The 21,017-nt window shown below is 46.8% G+C and overlaps 1 protein-coding gene across 4 annotated transcripts in view; it reads right to left on the minus strand.

Moving 5' to 3' along the window:
• Nucleotides 1-20,831, minus strand: part of RGL2 (ral guanine nucleotide dissociation stimulator like 2) — a 39,238-nt gene extending 18,407 nt beyond the window's left edge. The window contains exons 1-2 of one of the 4 annotated variants that reach the window (XM_088446612.1): nucleotides 16,510-20,831; nucleotides 11,664-11,768 (exon numbers count right to left, since the gene is read on the minus strand). In XM_088446612.1, coding sequence (XP_088302738.1) covers nucleotides 11,664-11,768; nucleotides 16,510-16,630 — 226 coding nt within the window. In that variant the 5' untranslated portion in view covers nucleotides 16,631-20,831. Of the gene's footprint in view, nucleotides 1-11,663; nucleotides 11,769-11,953; nucleotides 12,646-16,509 lie in introns of those variants that run through there. The other 3 variants (XM_088446610.1, XM_088446613.1, XM_088446614.1) reach the window with 3 other exon arrangements.
• Between the last annotated feature and the right edge of the window lie 186 nt (nucleotides 20,832-21,017).

A 21,017-nucleotide genomic window follows, 5' to 3' on the forward strand; every position in this document is an offset into this window, starting at 1 on the left:
AGCACCGTCAGATTGCACGACATAGCTGTTGGGTCCTGGTTCTGTGAACCCCAGACAGGGTTCAGAAAGCAGTCAGCCTGTCCCGTGGACAATGGTGTTAAGCGTTGGGATGTTTCATCATGAGTGGCTTTGAGCTGCAACCTGGAATTCTGCAGATCATCTTGCACGTTGTTCTCAGCTTGTGGTCTAAGGCCCTGATTCAGACCCACTCGCGAGCGGCTGTCCGCTCGCAAGTGGGTCGATGTTCTGCACTGAGCATGCGCATGACGGAGGGAGCTCCGTCGTGCGCACGCGCCAGACGCGTCGAGCGAAGGAAAGTCCTTCGCTCGTTGTGTCTGATCAAAGGGGGCGTGCTGTCGATGTTGATTGACAGCACGCCCCTTTTGGTGGGCGTGCCGGAGGCGTGCCTCCCTGACGGGGGCGTTCCCACGGGAACGCCTCCCGTCAGAAGCCAGCCCACTGACATCACTAGTGATGTCAGTGGGAGTGATTTTGGCTCTGATAGAGCCAAAATCACTCCGGAGCTTGCGGTTGAAAACCTCAACCGCAGGCTCCGGCTCGCTGTTTCGATGGTCGCGATGGTCACGACCATCGCGGCCATCAACCTGCACGCTCGTACAGGCTGTGGGTGGTGACCCACAGCTATACGAGCATCCAGGAAGACGCTCCATAATTATGGAGGGCGGCCCTCATTCAGAGCGTGCGCTCTGCTCAGAGCGTACGGCTCTGAATGAGGGCCTAAGTTTGAACATAGTGGTGGGAATGAAGGTGTTGAGCAGGAAAGGGAAGTCCATGTCTCAAAGTATTTCTCAAATTGAGTAGCACCATAAACCCATGAGAACTCTCTCTAAAACATTTATCTAACAGGAGGTTCACAGCTACTCAGAACGCGGCTTAATTCTTTCCGGAAGGCAAAGAAAGACTTGAGGTCACAAGACAGTTCCTTGGAGGAAGAAGGCCAACCATGCAGGACAACATGAGACAACTATTGGCAGTGATCATCCCTGAGTGTGACATCATGGAGCTCCCTCATGCGCCTGAAGGAAAGCATATCAGATTCCATGACATCAGGTCATCATCAGCATCTGGGAGATGAGCATGTAATAAGGCATCAGCGACATGGGAGGTCTTTGGAACGTTTGTATACCACATCTAGAAAGTACCTTTGGAGCTTGAACATGAAATGTTGGATTTGTGCCTAGGCAGTATGCAGGGTTTTGCTGAGAATGGTGATCAGGAATTGGTGAGCTCTCTCAGCCAGCACTGGGCGCCCATAGATTAACTTGTCAAACTTTTATCAAGCAAAGACTAGAGTCGACAGTTCCTTTCCAATTTGAGCATAATGCGACTCAGTCTTAGTAAGGGCCCCAGAAGCAACACCAATGTGTTTGTTAGGCTGCAGGCAGACAGCACCAAGACCATACTGGGAGGCATTGACAGAGATCACAACCGGAACATGCAAATGACAAAATTGGAGCACCGGGCTGGAAGTCAGCATAGCCTTGAGGCGAGAAATAGCAGCAGCATGGTAAGTCCAACAAACACCATTCAGCGTCATTGTGCAAAAGCTGGGGAAGCAGGGCTGTGACCACACTGTAGTGTGGCAGAAATTTTGAAAGGTAGTTGGTCGGACCCAAAAAGTGATGCAGACTCAACTTATCTGTGGTGGTAGGCATGTGTTGGAAAGCCTGTGTCTTGGTAGAATCTATATTAACACCTTCTAAAGTTAAGAGGTGGCCAACATACGGGACCCCAATTATTCTCAAGTGTCAGGGTTTAACTGCATGTTGATTTCTTGGGTAATTTGGAGGACCTTGCAGAGGCGCATGTTGCGTTCTTTGATAGTGCGACCCCAAACGAGGAAGTCATCCACAATGATCTCACAAGGGTATCCTTCAAAGAGATGCTCAAGGTTGTCATGCTCTGGAAACTTAAAATCACCTTTTTACCTCTCCGGTGTTTGTCCAGGCTAGCGCTGAGGTCCGCTTGCATGGTGCATCACTCTTGGATAGCACAGAGGTCCGCTCACACTGCGCGCCAGAGTTCCCTCCAGTACAACAGTATGGGCACAGCCAAGTTGGACTCTGTCACCTGACTCTCCTCCACCACTCAGAGTGCTGCTCCTAGACCAGCTGTTCGCAGCCTCCAATCCCATATAAATTCCATTTCTTGACTGGCCTCTGTTGCCAGTACAACGTCGCTTCTTGCTGAAGTTACAGCTCAGTACTGAGCTGCCAGGTACTCTGTATCTGAACTGACCCAGTCAGTTATATCCAGTTGCTGGTACACAAGTCTTCTATACCATCTTGCACACCAGTCTGTTTTTTTTACCACGGAGACTTGTTCATACAGCCACCATCAGTTCCAGACAATACCGCCAACCATCGGTCTCATTCGATGCTTCCAACATTGAACTGCTTTCATCAACATCGGTTCAAACCAATCAAGTTCATCAATAGTGGACTCATATCAATTAAGTTCTTAAAATCGTCAACATCAAACCAATCCAGCTCTCAATCCAGCATCATCGGTCCCTATACGATTCTGCTCATTTATTCATTATCACCTCCAGTTCTCATTCCAACCTGCTGTTTAATAAAGACATTCGGTTTCTGTCCTCACCTTCAGGCCTATCGTCCACTGCCGTATCTCCATCGCCTCACATCATTACATGAGGAAGTCCTGGCCCAAGCCACCTAAGTTCCTTCACGCCTCTCTGATCTCCCCTCGAGCCTCCAACGCCTGTTCCTACCCAAACCAATCCTCAGGCATGACACATGCAATGTTGGAATACTTCACTGCCAGGGCATATGCCTTAGGCCATTCGGAGGAAGGCGTACCTGTCCACAGGTGTCATGAATGTGGGGAGCATGGATAATTCTTTGTCCAATGTGATCTGCCAGAATCCACATGTGGCATCCAAAGTGGTAAATATCTTTGCATTTGACAAATCAGCTATTTCTTGCTCAATTTTGTGGGTGGCAGGGAGCGCCACCCTATTTTTTGGAAGCCTCCCTGCCGTTTGCCAGGTCCAGGGAGTCTGCGTTCGATGACGCAGACTCGGAGCTTGCACACTCCAACAAACTGGAGATGTCACGCCTTCGTTTTGTGGAAGGGACCACTGGAGCAGCGATGCCCAATGCTGTCATGCAGTTTAACTATGCTACCACTTTGTCCTTCATGGCAAGAGGCACACATCTGGGAGACTTACTGTGGGAGAGACAGCCTAGTTTAAGCTAGAGATGTGCGGTTCGGTTTTGGCCCCTGATCTTCCCGCCAAGTTCAGATCTCAGGACGAAGCAAAACGTCACCTTTCACGGACATAAATGCATGTGGTATGCGTTCTGGGAGGTAATTTTGGAATGCCCTGTTGAATGACACGCACATCGGCACTGTCCAGCAAACCAAGGAGCGGTTTGACATTACTGTCCAGTGTCCACTATATGAAACTGCAGCAGGAAGTTTGTGGATGGCGGCGCGGCCACGCCCATAATTTTGATTACCTGGCCACCATAAGGTTCACAGTCAATAGGTGTTTTGGGGTTTGTGTTTTGAAGGAGTTCACATGACATAACGTTAGGCCCTGAGGTCAATACTCTTGCAGTAGAGACCAGTGTCTGGGGAATTTTCTGCAGAGCATCTACAGTGTGAACTCGGGAGCTCATTCAGACCCGCTCGCTAGATGCATTCGCTCGCTTCCAGCGTATGCAAATCTAGCGCATGCCCAGCAAGGCAGGCGATTGTATGGCAAGGCATTAGCACGTCCACTATGTCTTGGCGTGTGATCGCTTTGTGTATGCAGACGCCCACTAGCCGTTCATAAGACGCCCACTTGCGCACGTCATCTCCTGGAAGTGCATGAACACATTTGGTACATCGAGCACCATCGGATGTGCTCGCAGCGCTTGAGGTTGACTATACCTTGCTGCAAGCACTGTGATCACTTCAGTGTGGAATACATCCAGGTGACGTGTACTATGACGCACGCCTCTGAAACAGCATTGAGTCACTCAGGCACGCCTGCGTTCGCACCTCCACTCCCCCGTTTCTAGTGGCCTGCCCCTGTTACCACCCACAAACGGCCTCTCCTGTCACTCATTCAACTGGACTGTCTATGCTGGGTGAGCGAACGCTTCCCGATCTTTCGCAGAGGTTTGCGCACAAGCATTGCGATACATACGTATGCGCAGATTACAAATATCGGCCAGCTATGAGCGATCGCATCCTAGGTCTGAATAAGCTCCTCGGTGTGGTGGGCTGCTGGAACGTGCAGTGTCGGACTGTCTGGCAGCAACTTTAGGCTTGGGCCTGGATCTGCACCAGCGTGCATAAATGATTTTGTTGGCCACAAGCATTCCAGCGTTTATTGAAAGCAGGATATTTGTGGCGTTCATGGGAATGGCAACCGCAGCAATTCACACAGCGTGTACCTTGCGGCACCTGTTGCCGGAGGTCACATACATCAGACTCTCTTTAAGACGCCATTTCTTGAACTGCTGCGGTGCCCCCAGAGCACCATTTAGCTGCCCCAGACAAGCACCTGCAGTGTGTGCAGCGGATTTGGAGCATCCTCAGGACACTAAGGCCCTCATTCAGAGCCACTCGCTATCGGCAGTACGCTCGTTCCGAGCGATGTTCGCACATCTGCGCATGCGTACGGTTTTTAGTACGCATGCGCGAACCAGTCAGTGCGACCGAAAATCGTTTGTACGCTATATAGCGAGTGCCTGCTATTTTGAGTGACAGAATGAGGCGTATGTGGGTGGTAACAGGGGAAGGTGCTTGAAAACGGGGAGTGGAGATCAGAACGCAGGCGTGCTTAAAGGTCAAAGCGGGCGTTTTATGGGTGTGCATAATTAATATAGCAGCGTCAATGACCACGTCACTTGTTTTTTTTTAACTCAGAACTGCTCGCAAAATAGCGGTTGAAAAAACCAACCACAAGAATAGCGAGCAGTTCATACGCTGTTCGATGTACTCGATTAATCTAATAAATAGCGGACATGACGTATGGTGCGAGCGGCCAGGGGACGTTTTTAAGAAATAAATGAGCGTATGTTTTGCTCGCTCGTTCAGACTTAGAGGTGTGAACAGACTGCAATGTGCGAACGGATCATTTGCATAGCCACCCCTTGATTTTGAACGAACGACCGTAAATAGCGAACGGCTCTGAATGAGGGCCTAAGTCAGCACTGCACTTACTGCTGCTGGCACTGCCCCCCTCCACGTGACTTAATGACGTCACGTGTCCGATGTCATGACATTGGGCGCTAATGGGGCGGGGCAGGCACAGGGCACATTTTAGCCCTGTTATGACCCTGGGATCTACGCCTGGACCTTTATTCATTTGTCAGAGAGCCTGGCATGGCAGCATACGCGCCATTCCTTCTCGAACTTACTGGCTTGAAGATTACCGACAATGTGAGGCAGGAGACGGGGCCACGATGACACGAGTCAGTGCACATTGCTTCATTGCCCCCCCTGCTCTGGGTGTGTGTGTGTGTGGGGAGGGTGGCTTTGCAAGGGGGGGGGCGGGCAGGGGGCAGGTGGCGGTCTGCCAGGAGAATTTTCTGGGTGGCTGGAAGCGCCACGCTATTTTTTTGGAAGCCTCCCGGCCGTTTGCCAGGTCCAGGAAGTCTGAGTTTGATGACGCAGACTCGGAGCTTGGCACACCAACAAACTGGAGGCGTCACACCTTCGTTTTGTGGACCCGGTTGTCACCTGCCAAACGCTCACCTGTCAATCAGGCTGCAGCTCAGGGGGCACTGCGACCACGAGACCCGTTCTGCATATGCGCTGACTTCCCACCATCGAATATATATGTAAACCATCGGGATTACGTACATATCTGAATCAGTCCCCTGTGTCCCCTCAGCTGGAGAGTAGAAACATGTCCTTAAAGGTGTCACATATGCAGAAATTAAGGGCCTGATTCAGACCCGCTTGCGAGCGCTCACAAACGGGTCGATGTTGGGCAAGTGCGCATGCGCACGACGGAGGCTGCTCTGTCGTGCGCATAGGCGAGACCCGGATAGCGACGGCCAAGCCGTCGCTACGGGTCTCGCACCAAAGGGGGCGTGCTGTCGATGGTGAGTGACAGCACGCCCCCTTTGGTGGGCGTGGCTGCCCAGACGGAGGCGTTCCCATGGGAACACCTACCGTCTGGGGCCGGCCCCACTGACATCACTAGTGATGTCAGTGGGAGTGCTTTCGGCTCTGATAGAACCAAAAGCACTCCAGGGCTTGCGGCAGACGAGACCCTACCGCAACGGTCTTGTCGCAAGCCCGATGGTCGCGATGGTCTTGACCATCGCGACCATCATCATGGACGCTCGCATAAGCTGTGGGTGGTAACCCACAGCTATGTGAGCGTCCACGAGGCCGCACTAATAAAAAAAAAACGCCCTGATTCAGAGCGCGCTCGTTCAGAGCGTCCGGCTCTGAATCAGGCCCTAAGTACGAAGTTACTTGAAAACACAGAGCAAGTTAAACATGATGTCTATATTAATAATATACCTAATGTAGCAAGGAATACACAGCTGAAGACAAACAAAAGGGAGTTACAAACCAAGTCAGAGCTATGCAGGGAATAATATAATTCTAATAGTACAGGGGTGAATTGCCTCACAGTTTATCCTGCCAGGCAGCAGCTGCTCTGCAGAGGAGTAACTTCCTGTCAGGTAAATGCTAGCTCACAATCGGTGTTACATACATGCAGTCATAATGTAAACATACAAAAAAAAAAAAGATAGACACACATACAAGTGTACATACACATGCCTACACATACAGATACCCAGGCATGCATACACATACTCAAGGACATGCATACATACATTACCTATGTGCACTCCTCATAAAAACATCTTCCCTCCACATAAGATTCCTGTCTTCACTCCACCAGTACTCAAAGTAAAAGAACCAGACCCACTACTAAACCCTGCCCCTAATGGGTCTCACACCAAGCTCTGCCCTACGCCCCTTTCTTGTGGTTGGCAATGAGATTACTGCAAGATGGAGGTTGTTTATGGATAGCAGCCTTACACTGTGAACCTCACACATTACAGTATGTCCCACACAGGGAATGTGTCCAGTTATTGTGCCAGCCTGTATTCTCAGACACTAGTCCCATAACTACAACGTACCCACAGATTATTGTACCAGCATGTGCTATTACACAATATGTACACTAGCCCTGTAGCTCAACATATGCGCCCACATGCTATTGTACCAACCTGTGCCCTCATACACTATGCTAGTTCCATAACTGCAAAGAAAACACAGGCCATGTGTCCACCGATTATTGTACCAGCCTGTGCCCTCACACCATACACTAGTCCTGGGGCTACATATTATACATCGGCAAGATGTCCACCGATTATAGTACCAGCCTGTGCCGCCACACCATACACTAGCCCTGGGGCTACATATTCTACATCGGCAAGGTGTCCACCGATTATTGTACCAGCCTGTGCCGTCACACAATATACATCGGCAAGGTGTCCACCGATTATTGTACCAGCCTGTGCCGTCACACAATATACATCAGCAAGGTGTCCGATTATTGTACCAGCCTGTGCCCTCACACCATACACTAGCCCTGGGGCTACATATTATACATCGGCAAGATGTCCACCGATTATTGTACCAGCCAGTGCCCTCACACAATACACTAGCCCTGGGGCTACATATTATACATCGGCAAGATGTCCACCGATTATTGTACCAGCCAGTGCCCTCACACAGGACCTCATTCAGAGTCGGTCGTTGCGGCCGCACGGTTGTACTGGAAAAGGGGCCGGATATGCAAATGATGCACACGCATGTTGCGTCCCTAAGGTCGGATCGTTAGCTGGCCGACCAAGGGGAGGATGCGGTCGGATCGCTAAAAAAACGCCCCCATCTCGTACGCATTACATGTCATCTCCGGCCATATAAGGATTAGTCGCAAGCATCGGAAACCATCGAAACTGGTCGTAGAGCTAAAGGTTGACCATACCCTCTCTTAAGCTCTACGATCATGTCAGTGTAAAACCTCCCATGTCACGTGTGCCATGACACTACTTTGTAAATTATGCACTCCCATAAAACGCCGTTCGCATAATTAGGCACGCCTGCGTTCGGATCTCCACACCCTCGTTTTCAAGCACCTTCCCCTGTTACCACCAACAAACGCCTCATCCTGTCACTCAAACTACCGACCTGGCTGTGTTCAAGGAGAGAGAAATTTCTGATCGTAGCCGCTAGTTTGCGCACGCGCATTGCGAACTGTATGCATGCGCAGTTTAGCGAACATCGGTGGCATACGACCGTGCGGCCGCAACGACCGACTCTGAATGAGGTCTTATACACTAGCCCTGGGGCTACATATTATACATCGGCAAGGTGTCCACCAATTATTGTACCAGCCAGTGCCCTCACACAATATACATCGGCAAGGTGTCCACCGATTATTGTACCAGCCAGTGCCCTCACACAATATACATCGGCAAGGTGTCCACCGATTATTGTACCAGCCTGTGCTGTCACACAATATACATCGGCAAGGTGTCCACCGATTATTGTACCAGCCTGTGCTGTCACACAATATATATCGGAAAGGTGTCCACCGATTATTGTACCAGCCTGTGCCGTCACACAATATACATCGGCAAGGTGTCCACCGATTATTGTACCAGCCTGTGCCGTCACACAATATACATCGGCAAGGTGTCCACCGATTATTGTACCAGCCTGTGCCGTCACACAATATACATCGGCAAGGTGTCCACCGATTATTGTACCAGCCAGTGCCGTCACACAATATACATCGGCAAGGTGTCCGATTATTGTACCAGCCTGTGCTGTCACACAATATACATCGGCAAGGTGTCCACCGATTATTGTACCAGCCTGTGCCGTCACACAATATACATCGGCAAGGTGTCCACCGATTATTGTACCAGCCTGTGCTGTCACACAATATACATCGGCAAGGTGTCCACCGATTATTGTACCAGCCTGTGCCGTCACACAATATACATCGGCAAGGTGTCCGATTATTGTACCAGCCTGTGCTGTCACACAATATACATCGGCAAGGTGTCCACCAATTATTGTACCAGCCTGTGCCGTCACACAATATATATCGGAAAGGTGTCCACCGATTATTGTACCAGCCTGTGCTGTCACACAATATGTGCCCTAGGGCTACATATTATACATCAACCATCTCCCCAAGGGATATTGTAATTTAAGTTTACATAATAATAACCATCATTATAGCTTATTTGTGCGGCACTGAGATTCTGTATCTCCAGACGCTATTGTAAAGCGCTATACAATAATAGCTGCCCATGCACTATATGCCCATGCACTTTATGCCCATGCACTTTATGCCCATGCAACATGTACTGTATATGGTTTTCATGCATGCAAGCCCTAGCTATACAATATAGCCAGGACATGCATGAAAGCCATATACAGCATGGGCACAGAGCAGAATCATATATGTACTTATGTACCTAACAGTACAAATGACATCACATACACAAGCAGTACAGCATAAGACATGACAGGAACAGACCAGAATAGAGAGTTACCAGACAGACAAGGACCCGGTCAGTGAGCGCTTACACTCTACAGCTAAAGGGACAGTAAGCTTAGCTGGCATGGCAGGTGGCAGAGGGATTGGAGGTTAAACAGTAAGTGGTGATAGGGTAGGCTGTAGGTAAGTGGCAGGAGGGTTACAGTGATGATAGGGTAGGCTGTAGGTACATGGCAGGAGGGTTACAGGGATGATAGGGTAGGCTGTAGGTACGTGGCAGGAGGGTTACAGTGGTGATAGGGTAGGCTGTAGGTACGTGGCAGGAGGGTTACAGGGATGATAGGGTAGGCTGTAGGTAAGTGGCAGGAGGGTTACAGTGATGATAGGGTAGGCTGTAGGTAAGCGGCAGGAGGATTACAGTGATGATAGGGTAGGCTGTAGGTAAGCGGCAGGAGGATTACAGTGATGATAGGGTAGGCTGTAGGTACATGGCAGGAGGGTTACAGTGATGATAGGGTAGGGTGTAGGTAAGTGGCAGGAGGGTTACAGTGGTGATAGGGTAGGGTGTAGGTAAGTGGCAGGGGGGTTACAGTGATGATAGGGTAGGCTGTAGGTAAGTGGCAGGAGGGTTACAGTGATGATAGGGTAGGCTGTAGGTAAGTGGCAGGAGGGTTACAGTGATGATAGGGTAGGCTGTAGGTAAGTGGCAGGAGGGTTACAGTGATGATAGGGTAGGCTGTAGGTAAGTGGCAGGAGGGTTACAGTGATGATAGGGTAGGCTGTAGGTAAGTGGCAGGAGGGTTACAGGGATGATAGGGTAGGCTGTAGGTAAGTGGCAGGAGGGTTACAGTGATGATAGGGTAGGCTGTAGGTATGTGGCAGGAGGGTTACAGTGATGATAGGGTAGGGTGTAGGTAAGTGGCAGGAGGGTTACAGTGGTGATAGGGTAGGCTGTAGGTATGTGGCAGGAGGGTTACAGTGATGATAGGGTAGGCTGTAGGTAGGTGGCAGGAGGGTTACAGTAGTGATAGGGTAGGGTGTAGGTAAGTGACAGGAGGGTTACAGTTATGATAGGGTAGGCTGTAGGTAAGTGGCAGGAGGGTTACAGTGATGATAGGGTAGGGTGTAGGTAAGTGGCAGGAGGGTTACAGTGATGATAGGGTAGGGTGTAGGTAAGGATATTGGTGGGGGGGAGGTGATGGGGAAGGAGAGTATGAAGACTGGTCAGTGTGGGGGGCATGGAAAGCAGTCAGGGTAGGGCGGATAGAGGTACTGTATGTGGTAATACAGAGGAATAACACTGTAATACAGATAGAGGACAGAGTAGACGTAACACAAGTGTTGGATTTTGTTCTCCCCTTAGCAGTGATTTCAGGTACAATGTTCTCCTCTCTACCTCTCGTATAACTATATATTATACTATGTAAATCTAAATACACTAAATAAAACATGCTTCAAAATAACAGCCTGGCGGCACATTTGCCAGCCCACAGCCACTCTGGGGTAGATTTACTAAAGTGCAGGATTTTAGAAGTGGAATTTTGTTGCCCATAGCAACCAGTTTTTAGCTATTATATTCTATGAGGTGCAGATGTTAAGTAGAATCTGATTGGCTGTTATGGGCAACATTTCCACTTCTAAAAACCCGCACTTTAGTAAATATACCCCTCACTATGGCAGTTTCTATGGGCCGACAACAACCTGCCCTTCACTGATGAGACCAGAGCAGGCAGAAACAGATCTGTCTACTGGCGGATGTTCTGTGTCAGTAGACGGCCGGCCAGCAGCCGTCACATACAGACGGCAATTTCCAGTTAATTCTGCTGCTTTCAGAGAGGTGTAATGGAGCAATATTCGTAAATACCATTAAGTAAAAAAAAAAAAAAAGATCATTGGAGTAGTAAAATAATTGTTCAAGTTACTGTGAAAAGTCATCCTAATCAAAAGTACAAAAATAATTATCTAAAAGGCCTAAAAAAAAAAAAAAAAAAAAAAAAAGTTAAAATACTCATAACAAAAAGAAGGTCAGGATTTCACCGTTTAAAAATAGTAACGTAACTTCCCGCACACGGAAAGTTCTATTCTGTATGTGGGGGTAAAGCAGAGAGAATCATTTTTGCCTCTCTCGTTCTCTTACCTCGCCCTGTTCGTATTTGGACTCTTGTTTCGCCCTGTGGCCACCGCGTCTCTCCTCCTCCAGCGCTGTCCTTAGTGTGCGCACGATCATGTGTGTAAGCAGAGGCTAAAAGGCAAACAAAACAACAACAACAACAAATTGACTCTTCAATTCAGCAGCGTAACTGGAGCTCACACATAATAAGCGAGGTTAGAGTAGTAAGACAAAGAAAAAAAACCCTCTCCGACTTCTGTAGTATTCTGTGCATTTCATAAACTAGTGTGAAATATGTGGGCTGTGGAATCACTTACCCCAACTCAGTACTTATGTGTGACCGTGTCATAGAGACTCCACATCGGCCCCTCACTGGGGGAGCTGGGGTGGCCGGGAGGCGCGGGTCATCAGGGCCACTGCTCCTGATCTGTCACTCAGTCTGAAGTCTCTCTCACAGAGGAAGAGGTCTCATTAATGGAAGAAGAAAAAGCGAGATGGCTGCAGCCTCTGGGATGTCTCGCCGTGTAAGTTCTCTCTCACATCCGAATTATTCTGAAGCACTGGAAGAAGGGGGGGATTGTCTCTATAATGGGAATAGTAGGCGGTGATGAGGGAAATCTTTCTGTGGAAAGAGGCGATTCTATGACGTCCTCTCGACCTCACCTCGTCCTGATACTTGTGTCACATCCTGGGCAGCAGGAAGAGACTCAGGAAACCTGCAAGAGACTGCTTCCTGCATCTCAAGAGCGCTCCCCGTACCCAAGTTTACATCAGGTAGTGTCTCCCTGTAGGGTTATAATCATCCGAGTGATGTGTGTCACCACAGTATTATACACCAGTGACGACCAAACTGGACTGACCGTCTCCCAGGAACGCTCTGCTCCCTTCTGAATAGGCTAGGCTTGGCTGTGCAAATAGGTCTAGTGCTGGAGGACTTCCTCTTTGGGGAACGGACGATCGCTGTGTGTATATTGTTTGCAAATTCCAAATAAAGAACCTTCAAACTTCTGCCTCACTTTATTGAGTAACATCCCGCAAACATCCTTCAGTCAAAGGGACAGGACTGCAGTATGGGTCCCTCTGAGCCATAATATAGGATTAGGCAATGCGTGGTACTCCATTAAATATTGTATGACAATTTTTCAACACATTATATATTATATATATAATATTAAGAACAGTAATCAATACATGCTGTGGGTAGAAAGGAAACAGCACTGAATTGTTTCTAATGTAACACAAACTTCAATTGAGCTACATGAGAAATGAATGCCATACACATATACTTATGCGTCTTAATATAGGTAATTGTTAATATGATACGTTAATAGTCAGAGAGAACGGCAACACAAACATTGAGGGGGATTCAATTAGCCGCAGAACTTTAGCGCCGATTCCCCGGTCCCCGGGCTAATTCATATAGCCCCAAAAACTTGGACCTTATCGGGGGGGGGGGCAAGGCCGCACAGCAGCAGTCTACCTTGTCCCACTGCAGCCCAGCACACAGCAGCCTGTGCTGGGCTGTTGAAAGGAAGCCGGCATCATTGGGAGGCCCAGGGCCGGGTGAAACAAAACCCCCGATAAGTGCAGTTTTTTTCACGGCCACAAAAACACTTGGATCTGAGAACTTATCCCGGACCCTATGTGTTTTCATTGAATTCCCCCCAAAAATAAAAATCATGGTAATATCCCGTTTTTACCGCATGAAAAATTATCGTGGGCAATTTAATTTCTCCCATAGTATATACTGTAGAGTTCCAATTTTATATTAAAAATATTTATATAAACCAGTGGTAGCCAACCTCGGTCCTCGAGAGCTTCTAACCGTTCACGTTTTCCAGACCACCCAGCACGTGCACAGGTGTAGTCATTACTCACTAACACATTTGAAAAGATCCACAGGTGGAGCTAATTATATCACTATATTCTGTGAGGATACCTGGAAAACATGCACCGTTGGTAGCTTTCGAGGACCAGGGTTGGCTACCACTGATATAAACAATATAAAAAAAAATATTAAAATCTCAAATAATACCCATACACATGAATTATAATAAGATCATAGGGGAAACTGTTATAAAGTAATAATATTTCCCTGTTTTAGATGGCTTACGTCAGTGCCAAAACTCTCAAACTTGGTCCTCAGGACCCCACACAGGTCACATTTTCCAGGTCACCCAGCAGGTGCACAGGTGTAGTCATTACTCGCTGACACATTTTAAAAGATCCACTGGTGGAGCTAATTATTTAATTAGTGATTCTGTGAGGTGAGCTGGAAAACATGCACTGTTTGGGGTCCTGAGGACCGAGTTTGAGAACCTGTGACTTAGGTCACTAAAGACGTAGCTGTCCCCTAACAGCATAATAAAATCCTCTTTGCTGGAAATAATATCACAGGTTTATTACATGAAATCCAAGGTGTTTTTCACTGATGAGGTGGGGCTGCAGAAACACTAAAGCTGGCCATACACGCTACAATTATCGGGGCGATCAGCCCGATATATCTGCGGATCGCCCCGATAATTGTAGCGTGTGTGTGCGGGGGACCGAGGGTTAAATATTGCTCGGTCGATGCGATATTTAACAGGTAAACTGTCGGCCGCATCGGGCTGTGTATGCCCAGCTGCAGCTGACAGACAGACATTTCCTGTGTTCCTTCCCATGGAAGGAACAGGGAAATGTCTCCTCCTCCGGGGGCGGAGCGCAAGTGTCGGGCTAATACTGTGAGATGTCTCACAGTGTATGCCGCGGACATCTGCGGCTGTCAGATAAAATGTCTGTCAGTCTGACAGGCATTTTATCTGCACGTGTATGCCCAGCTTTAGTAATTTGCAATCGCTGTACTATGTATATGTGTTGCACGCAGATATATATGTCCAGATGTAAAAAGACACAATCCAAAACGTTTAAAATACAGTTCACAGCTGTAGGTAATTTATAATCAGCACAAACAAATTCTCTCCTGGATGCAGGTAAAAGAGTTCTGACCCCTGGTGCTATAAGGTGGGGGAACAGCAGATCTCCACCCATGCACCAATATAATGGGAATGTATCTTTAGCAGCTATATACTGTATATATAGTTTGCAGCTGGCAGAGTGTATTTTGCAAATTAAATAATAAGTTGCGGCTCCAAATATTTTGAAAAGTATATTAGTCGCAATTCCAAGTTTAGCGTCTTTATAAATCTAACTTTGCTATGTATTTTGCTCATATAAAGATCTGTTCCTTGGAATTAAGGGGGAGATGTATCAAGCCTTGGAGAAAGATAAATGGAGAGAGATAAATTACCAAACATCCAGCTCCTGTCATTTTTTAAAGTACAGCCTGTAGCAGGACAGTTAAAAGCTGCTTGGTTGGTACATAATCTCTCTCCAAAGATTGATACAACTCCCCATAACTCACCAGCACTATGGATAGAATCCAAAGCACCATATTGATCTGGTCCAGAGAGGTCCACTCATGCGGTGAGATTAGGATACAAGTAGGTCCCAGCTGCAAACGTCCGGTTTTCCTTTAATAAACTCTGTTCCCCTTTCTTCCAGGTAACTTTGCCAAATCAAAAGTACTAGTATAATACTCGTCTCCGACCAGTTTTCGAGTCCGTATTGGGCTCTTTTTCAAAGAAAGTATGTTACTAGACTTGTAGTAGAAGCATGACCTGCCAATCTACAGGTGCATACACACGTAACGATTTTGTAACAAAACGATTTTCTGTCAGATATTCCCTTGAAAAAGTGAACAATTTTTTAAGTATAATGAACGATTTTTACAACGATGAACGAAAAATGTTCCTTTCTTTAATAAAATGGACGATGAACTATAACTAGAAACGGGAGCGCGCTTGAACGATTATCGTTCATCGTTAGAACTCAGAAACAATGATTTTTTTGAACGATTGAACGATAACATCGTTAACGACAAATCGTTAAAAAAATCGTTACGTGTGTTACTTGCTTTTTAAAAAAAATAAATCAATGCCCATAAACTTATAAGAAACACTTCAATGACAAAGTAATGACAGCTGCTACATGTTGTTCACAGTTATTTTATTAATGAAAATCACATCATTCCCAAGAACAGTGTTAGCAGATACTCATCATTCCTGTTACCCAATTAAATAATAGCGAACATAATATATGATCAAAATGCTATTTTTCTACTTGTAGCAAAACAAGAGTGCAAATGTTACAAAGAAACGCCAATGATTTATGCCCCAAGCGCAACAAGCTGCCTCAGAACCTCTTCATGAGCTGAACATACAGAATTTGCCTAAAGCTTTTGCTAAAACATAAATGCACCGAGACAGAATCAGGAATCGGTTTATCAGGGTGCAGTCTGAAAGTTGAGCTATTATTACAGCACGTCAGTGAGGGTCGCACAGGCGGCGATTCAATCAGCAAATTTTCTATTTTTCACCTTGTGTAATATATTTTTCAGCAGAAATTTTACATAAATGTGAAAAAATAAATAAAATTACAAAACCTGCAAGACTTTGTATGGGTGAAAATATTAATTATTCTCATTTCTGCTCACACCTTCAGCTGGTGATAATTTCTGGAAACTGTTGAATATATAACTGAACGTCACGTAAAAACACGTCCTTTAAAGTAAAATTTTTCAAAGATATTTTAAGAGACTAAATAAACAACATAAAGAAAATAGTTTCTCCTCAGTCACTTCCCATTTAACACAGAAGTGTGAAGCATCTTTTACACGGGACAGGCATGTCATTGTAGTGAACAGTGGGGTGATTGTAAAGCTAAGGGTAGCTGTATGTAGATAATTTGCCTATGCCATAAAATATGATATTATTATATACATCTTTGCTGTTTTGTTTTTTTTTATTATTCAAGGGTGAGCTGGTTGACTTACATGTGATGTCTGTGTGTTGAATTGCATGCACACTCATTACTGATAGGGATTTTTGTTTAAGTACTCTCCATGCAAATAGGTAATTGGCTAATTGTGTGCACTCCCCCAGCAGCAGACTCATTTATTTTCATGTATAACAAGAGGTTTGCTAATGGCAGGTCCTGTCATCTAATACCCCTTTTACACCGGAGCTAAAACCTGGGTTATTGCAGGGTTAACCCGGGCAGCTCCTTGGTGTAAAAGGGGTGAGGGTTAGATCACTGGGTCGAGTGACCCGGCAATCCAGCCCAGGTAAATAGCAGGGTTTAACATGGGCGTAGCCCATGTGAAACCCTGCAGTGTGTACGACGCACTCCGGGTCTTGATGACCTGCAGTGCGCCGCAAGCCGGCCGATTGGTCCGGCTTCAGTGGCGCTTGGAGATGACGTCATCTCCAAGCGTCCACTTTCACACCGGAAAAGCTGGGTCTATGCAGACCCGACTGCGGTGTGAGCGGCGCCGACTCTGGAATATCCCGAGTCGGCGTCGGCTAAATTCTGGGTCTGATCCGGATAGGAACTCTGTTCCAACTCTGGGTCCGACCCAGAATTTTGGTGGAAAAGGGGTATTACTGGAGGCAAAAGGGGGAGGGGGGTATAATCTGGAGTCAAAGTTTCCTGTGGTTGAAAAAATTTTTGTCATTACTTGTTTCAAAAAATATTATATGTATGTGCGCATTATATATATATCTATATATATCTACTAATTTGCATATTTCCCATGTCTCTCAGTACTCACACACCAGCCTGTTGCTCTATATTACTCATTGCCCATACCCTGCAGACATTATATCATTGCTCTTCCTCCACAATGGATTGTAAGCTCTCCTGCCTGCGAAGCAGAATAACACCTATGCTCTTTTTAATATATTCAGGACTTTGGCCTCTGTTTGTCTCTGTGATAATGCTGAATTATACTCTTCACACCTTATAGACAGTAAATGATAACATCAATATAAAACTTTTTGGATGTAGAAAATAATTAATAATATTAATTTAAATCAAACCTAGGTGCATGCTGTTTGCTGATGTACAAATGCAGGTTACAATCCACTTTGCATTAGCTATGGGTGGCAAGAGAGGCCAGAGACTACAACACAGACCTCTGAGGGGCTCGCATGAGACATGAACAAATTATAGTGTGGTTCTCTCTTTGCATTATCCCGTCCATGTAACTTGTACAGTTCAACTGCAGGTGATCTCAGAGCATGAAGCCTGGGATTCTGGGAACATCATCTCACAAGGTGAAAGTGGAAAATGTGTTGCTGAATGAATTGTCCCCATCAGGACTAAAGGGTCTATGCATTATTAATAATCGCGGTACTGCCGCGATTATTAACGGTCCAACTCGTAGGGGATATTTTAATTTATAATAAAAATATCCCAGCTATGTACTTATAGGAACTCACAGGGACATCGGTTGCGGTAACCGCTGTCCCCGCGAATTATATCTCCGGCATTTAGGAGGAGTCTTTCACAGAAGTGAAAAGCTTCTACCAGTGGAAGCAGACGCTGCACATGCGCACAGCGCCAGCTTCCGGAGCCGGCCAGGGGCTGCGGGGGAGAGAACTAAAGATTTCTCTCCTTCTCCTGGAGAACCCATAGACAAACAGTAGTTTACACCACTTCGCTCTTTGGAGCTTAGTACATAGGGGTCAGATCGTAGTCCCCATTGATTATAATGAGGACTGCGATCTGAAGTGCTAATGGATCGATACATGAAATTAGAAACTACAGTTTCTGCAAAATCTGATGTTTAATCAGCTTGATACATAGGCCCCTCACTCTGAGTTGGGAGAAAAGCACAAAAGAAAAAAAAAAATCACAGAAACTTTATACCTGGGTAAGACCATGCTGAACTGCAGGGGGGGCAAGATGTAACATGTGCAGAGAGTTTTGGGAGGGGCGCGTCCTAGCTCAATTCTAAATTGCAGTGTACTGGTAGACCTAGAGCTGCCCAGCATTGTGGGCTAAATGCAGAAGCAGCCAATATTTACCCCGCACGCAAACATAATAGCACTATTTGCACCCCCTTGTATTGCAGCATGGTTTGTTCCAGATACACACTTACTTGCTCTTTTTGCTTTGCTCCCAACTCAGAACCAGCCCCATTGTGACTAGAATGCCCCTTTCACACTTGCAGCAATAACCTGGGCTATTTTGAGTGAACGCGCAGCAACCCGGGTTACTGTGCGGTGTGAAAGGGCCGGGTAGAAATAACCTGTGTCGAGCCGGTATTTCAATGCTGGTAATGAGCAGGGTTGAACACGGGTTCCACCCGGCTCGCGGTGCAGTGTGAACGGGTAACCTGGGTGGTTGCGCCCCGGGTCCCGTTCCCAGCATAGGCAGAGCCGGCGCTTAGAGGATATCTCATCTCCAAGTGCCGGCTCAGCATGTGATGGCGGTGACGTCATCAACCCGGCAATAAGCCGGGTGGGGGCGCCAGTCTGAAATAAGTCTCAGCCGGGTCGCACCCGTGATGGTCGCGTGAACAAAATCCAGGGTGCGACCCGGCATTACAATGTGAAAGGGGTCTGACATAATTTGCATAATTTACAGAATACCAGAGAGAAGCGAGAAGAAAATGCACCGCCCACTGCGCTACTGGGGGAATCTATGGTGGCACAGGGGGTGACACACACAACTGGGAGGCAGTGACGTGCGGTGAGGTCAATGGCTGGGGAGGCGCACAGTTTTTCTATCAAACCTCTGGAGCATGTCAGGGAGTATGATAGGGGAGGGAGTATGACAGGGGAGGCTCTGCCTCCCCTGACTGTATGTCCCTGCTGGGAGGAAGCCAATAACGGTGGTACATAGGAGATTACACAGTGACTGGCCGCGCGTGTGTGAGTACAGGCCCCTTGGGTATCATTGGTGTAAATGTCGACACTAGAGGAAATTGTAGCTTAAATATAATCACGTCTAATACAGATTATAGTGTGAGGTTCCGCGTGCAGGTCACAATGCATGGTCCTGTATTGTTATCAGTACCTGACTAGTGTAGTCATATTTTTGGGGTTTTTAGTGTCTGCTGCTAGGAAAGTATTATTATTTGTATTCTGAGAATTTGCTGAGAAGTAATGATTAGACTATGGCCTATAGGGTCCGGACCCCTGTACCTGGCTGGGGGAACAGTACAATCAGCGAATACCTGTGTGATACAGTATGCTGCTGTATGCTGTATCCATCTCCTGCACGGACCAGCAGTAATACGGATAACGTTCCCAAACACATGGTCCTTGTATCTCTACCACTAATACAGAATACTTTTCCCCACCTACCCATTGTACAGTAAAAATGTGGAAGTACCGTGTTACTGACTGCAACCCCTTATAACTGTTATTTTTCAGTTGTTACTTATTTTTGCGGCAATATGATTATATCCCATAATTAAGTATAATTTTGCTCCAAAAATTCTGTCAGACGTATCTCTTATTTTACACTGTGTCAGATCCATATGTATGTCTGTATGTATGTATGTATGTATATATGTTATAACTGTTATTTTTCAGTTGTTACTTATTTTTGTGGCAATATGATTATATCCCATAATTAAGTATAATTTTGCTCCAAGAATACTGTCAGAAGTATCTCTTGTTATGTTATACCGTGTCAGATTCATATGTATGTATGGTATAATTGTTCTATGTAACTTGATAAAAGATTGTTAATATGCATTGCTCAGCATTATCTACTGTAATGCATTTATACACATTATGTACCACGTGTTCTCTATTTTAATAAAAGTGATTTTGATTCTTCCACGCATCGTTCTTTTGATTTCCTGTACTAATTTGTGTTTCATAGTTAGTGACAATGGGGAGTGGACAGAGATAAAGTACCAGCCAACCAGCTCCTGTCAATTTACAGGCTGTGTTTGAAAAATGACAGTTAGGAGCTGATTGGTTGGTACAATATCTCTGTCCACTTTATCCCCATCCAAGGCTTAGTAAATAGACCCCACCGCCTGTGACATGGCAGTTAGGAGCTGATTGGCTGGTACTTTAACTCCGTTCACTTTATTACCAATTACTCGCATACGTCCCTGTCTGTGTATTGGCACCACTAGTGATACAGGGGTCTATTTACTAAGCTGTGTTAGGAAGGAATGGGTATGAAATACCGCTGGCCACATGGCCAGCGGTTAGATTCCCGTCAGCGGCAGCCCGACAGGAGCAGAGTGCGACGCAGCGGAAGCCCGACAGCGCTGGAAATCCCGATCGTGGATAGGTAAGTATCCACTAACCTAACCTAACCCCCCTAACCCTCCTTAGGGGTGCCTAACCCTAACTTCCCCCCCAAGTGCCTAACCTTAACCACCCCCTTCCCCGCTACCTAAACCTAAGTCACCCGGGGGGGTGCCTAACCCTAAGTCCCCCCCGGGGGTGCCTAACCCTAACCCTCCCTCCCCCTAGCCTAACCCTAAGTCCCCCCCGGGGGTGCCTAACCCTAACCCTCCCTCCCCCTAGC

This window comes from Taudactylus pleione, unplaced genomic scaffold (assembly GCF_031769625.1).
Source record: "Taudactylus pleione unplaced genomic scaffold, aTauple2 ptg000400l, whole genome shotgun sequence".
NCBI lineage: Eukaryota > Metazoa > Chordata > Amphibia > Anura > Myobatrachidae > Taudactylus > Taudactylus pleione.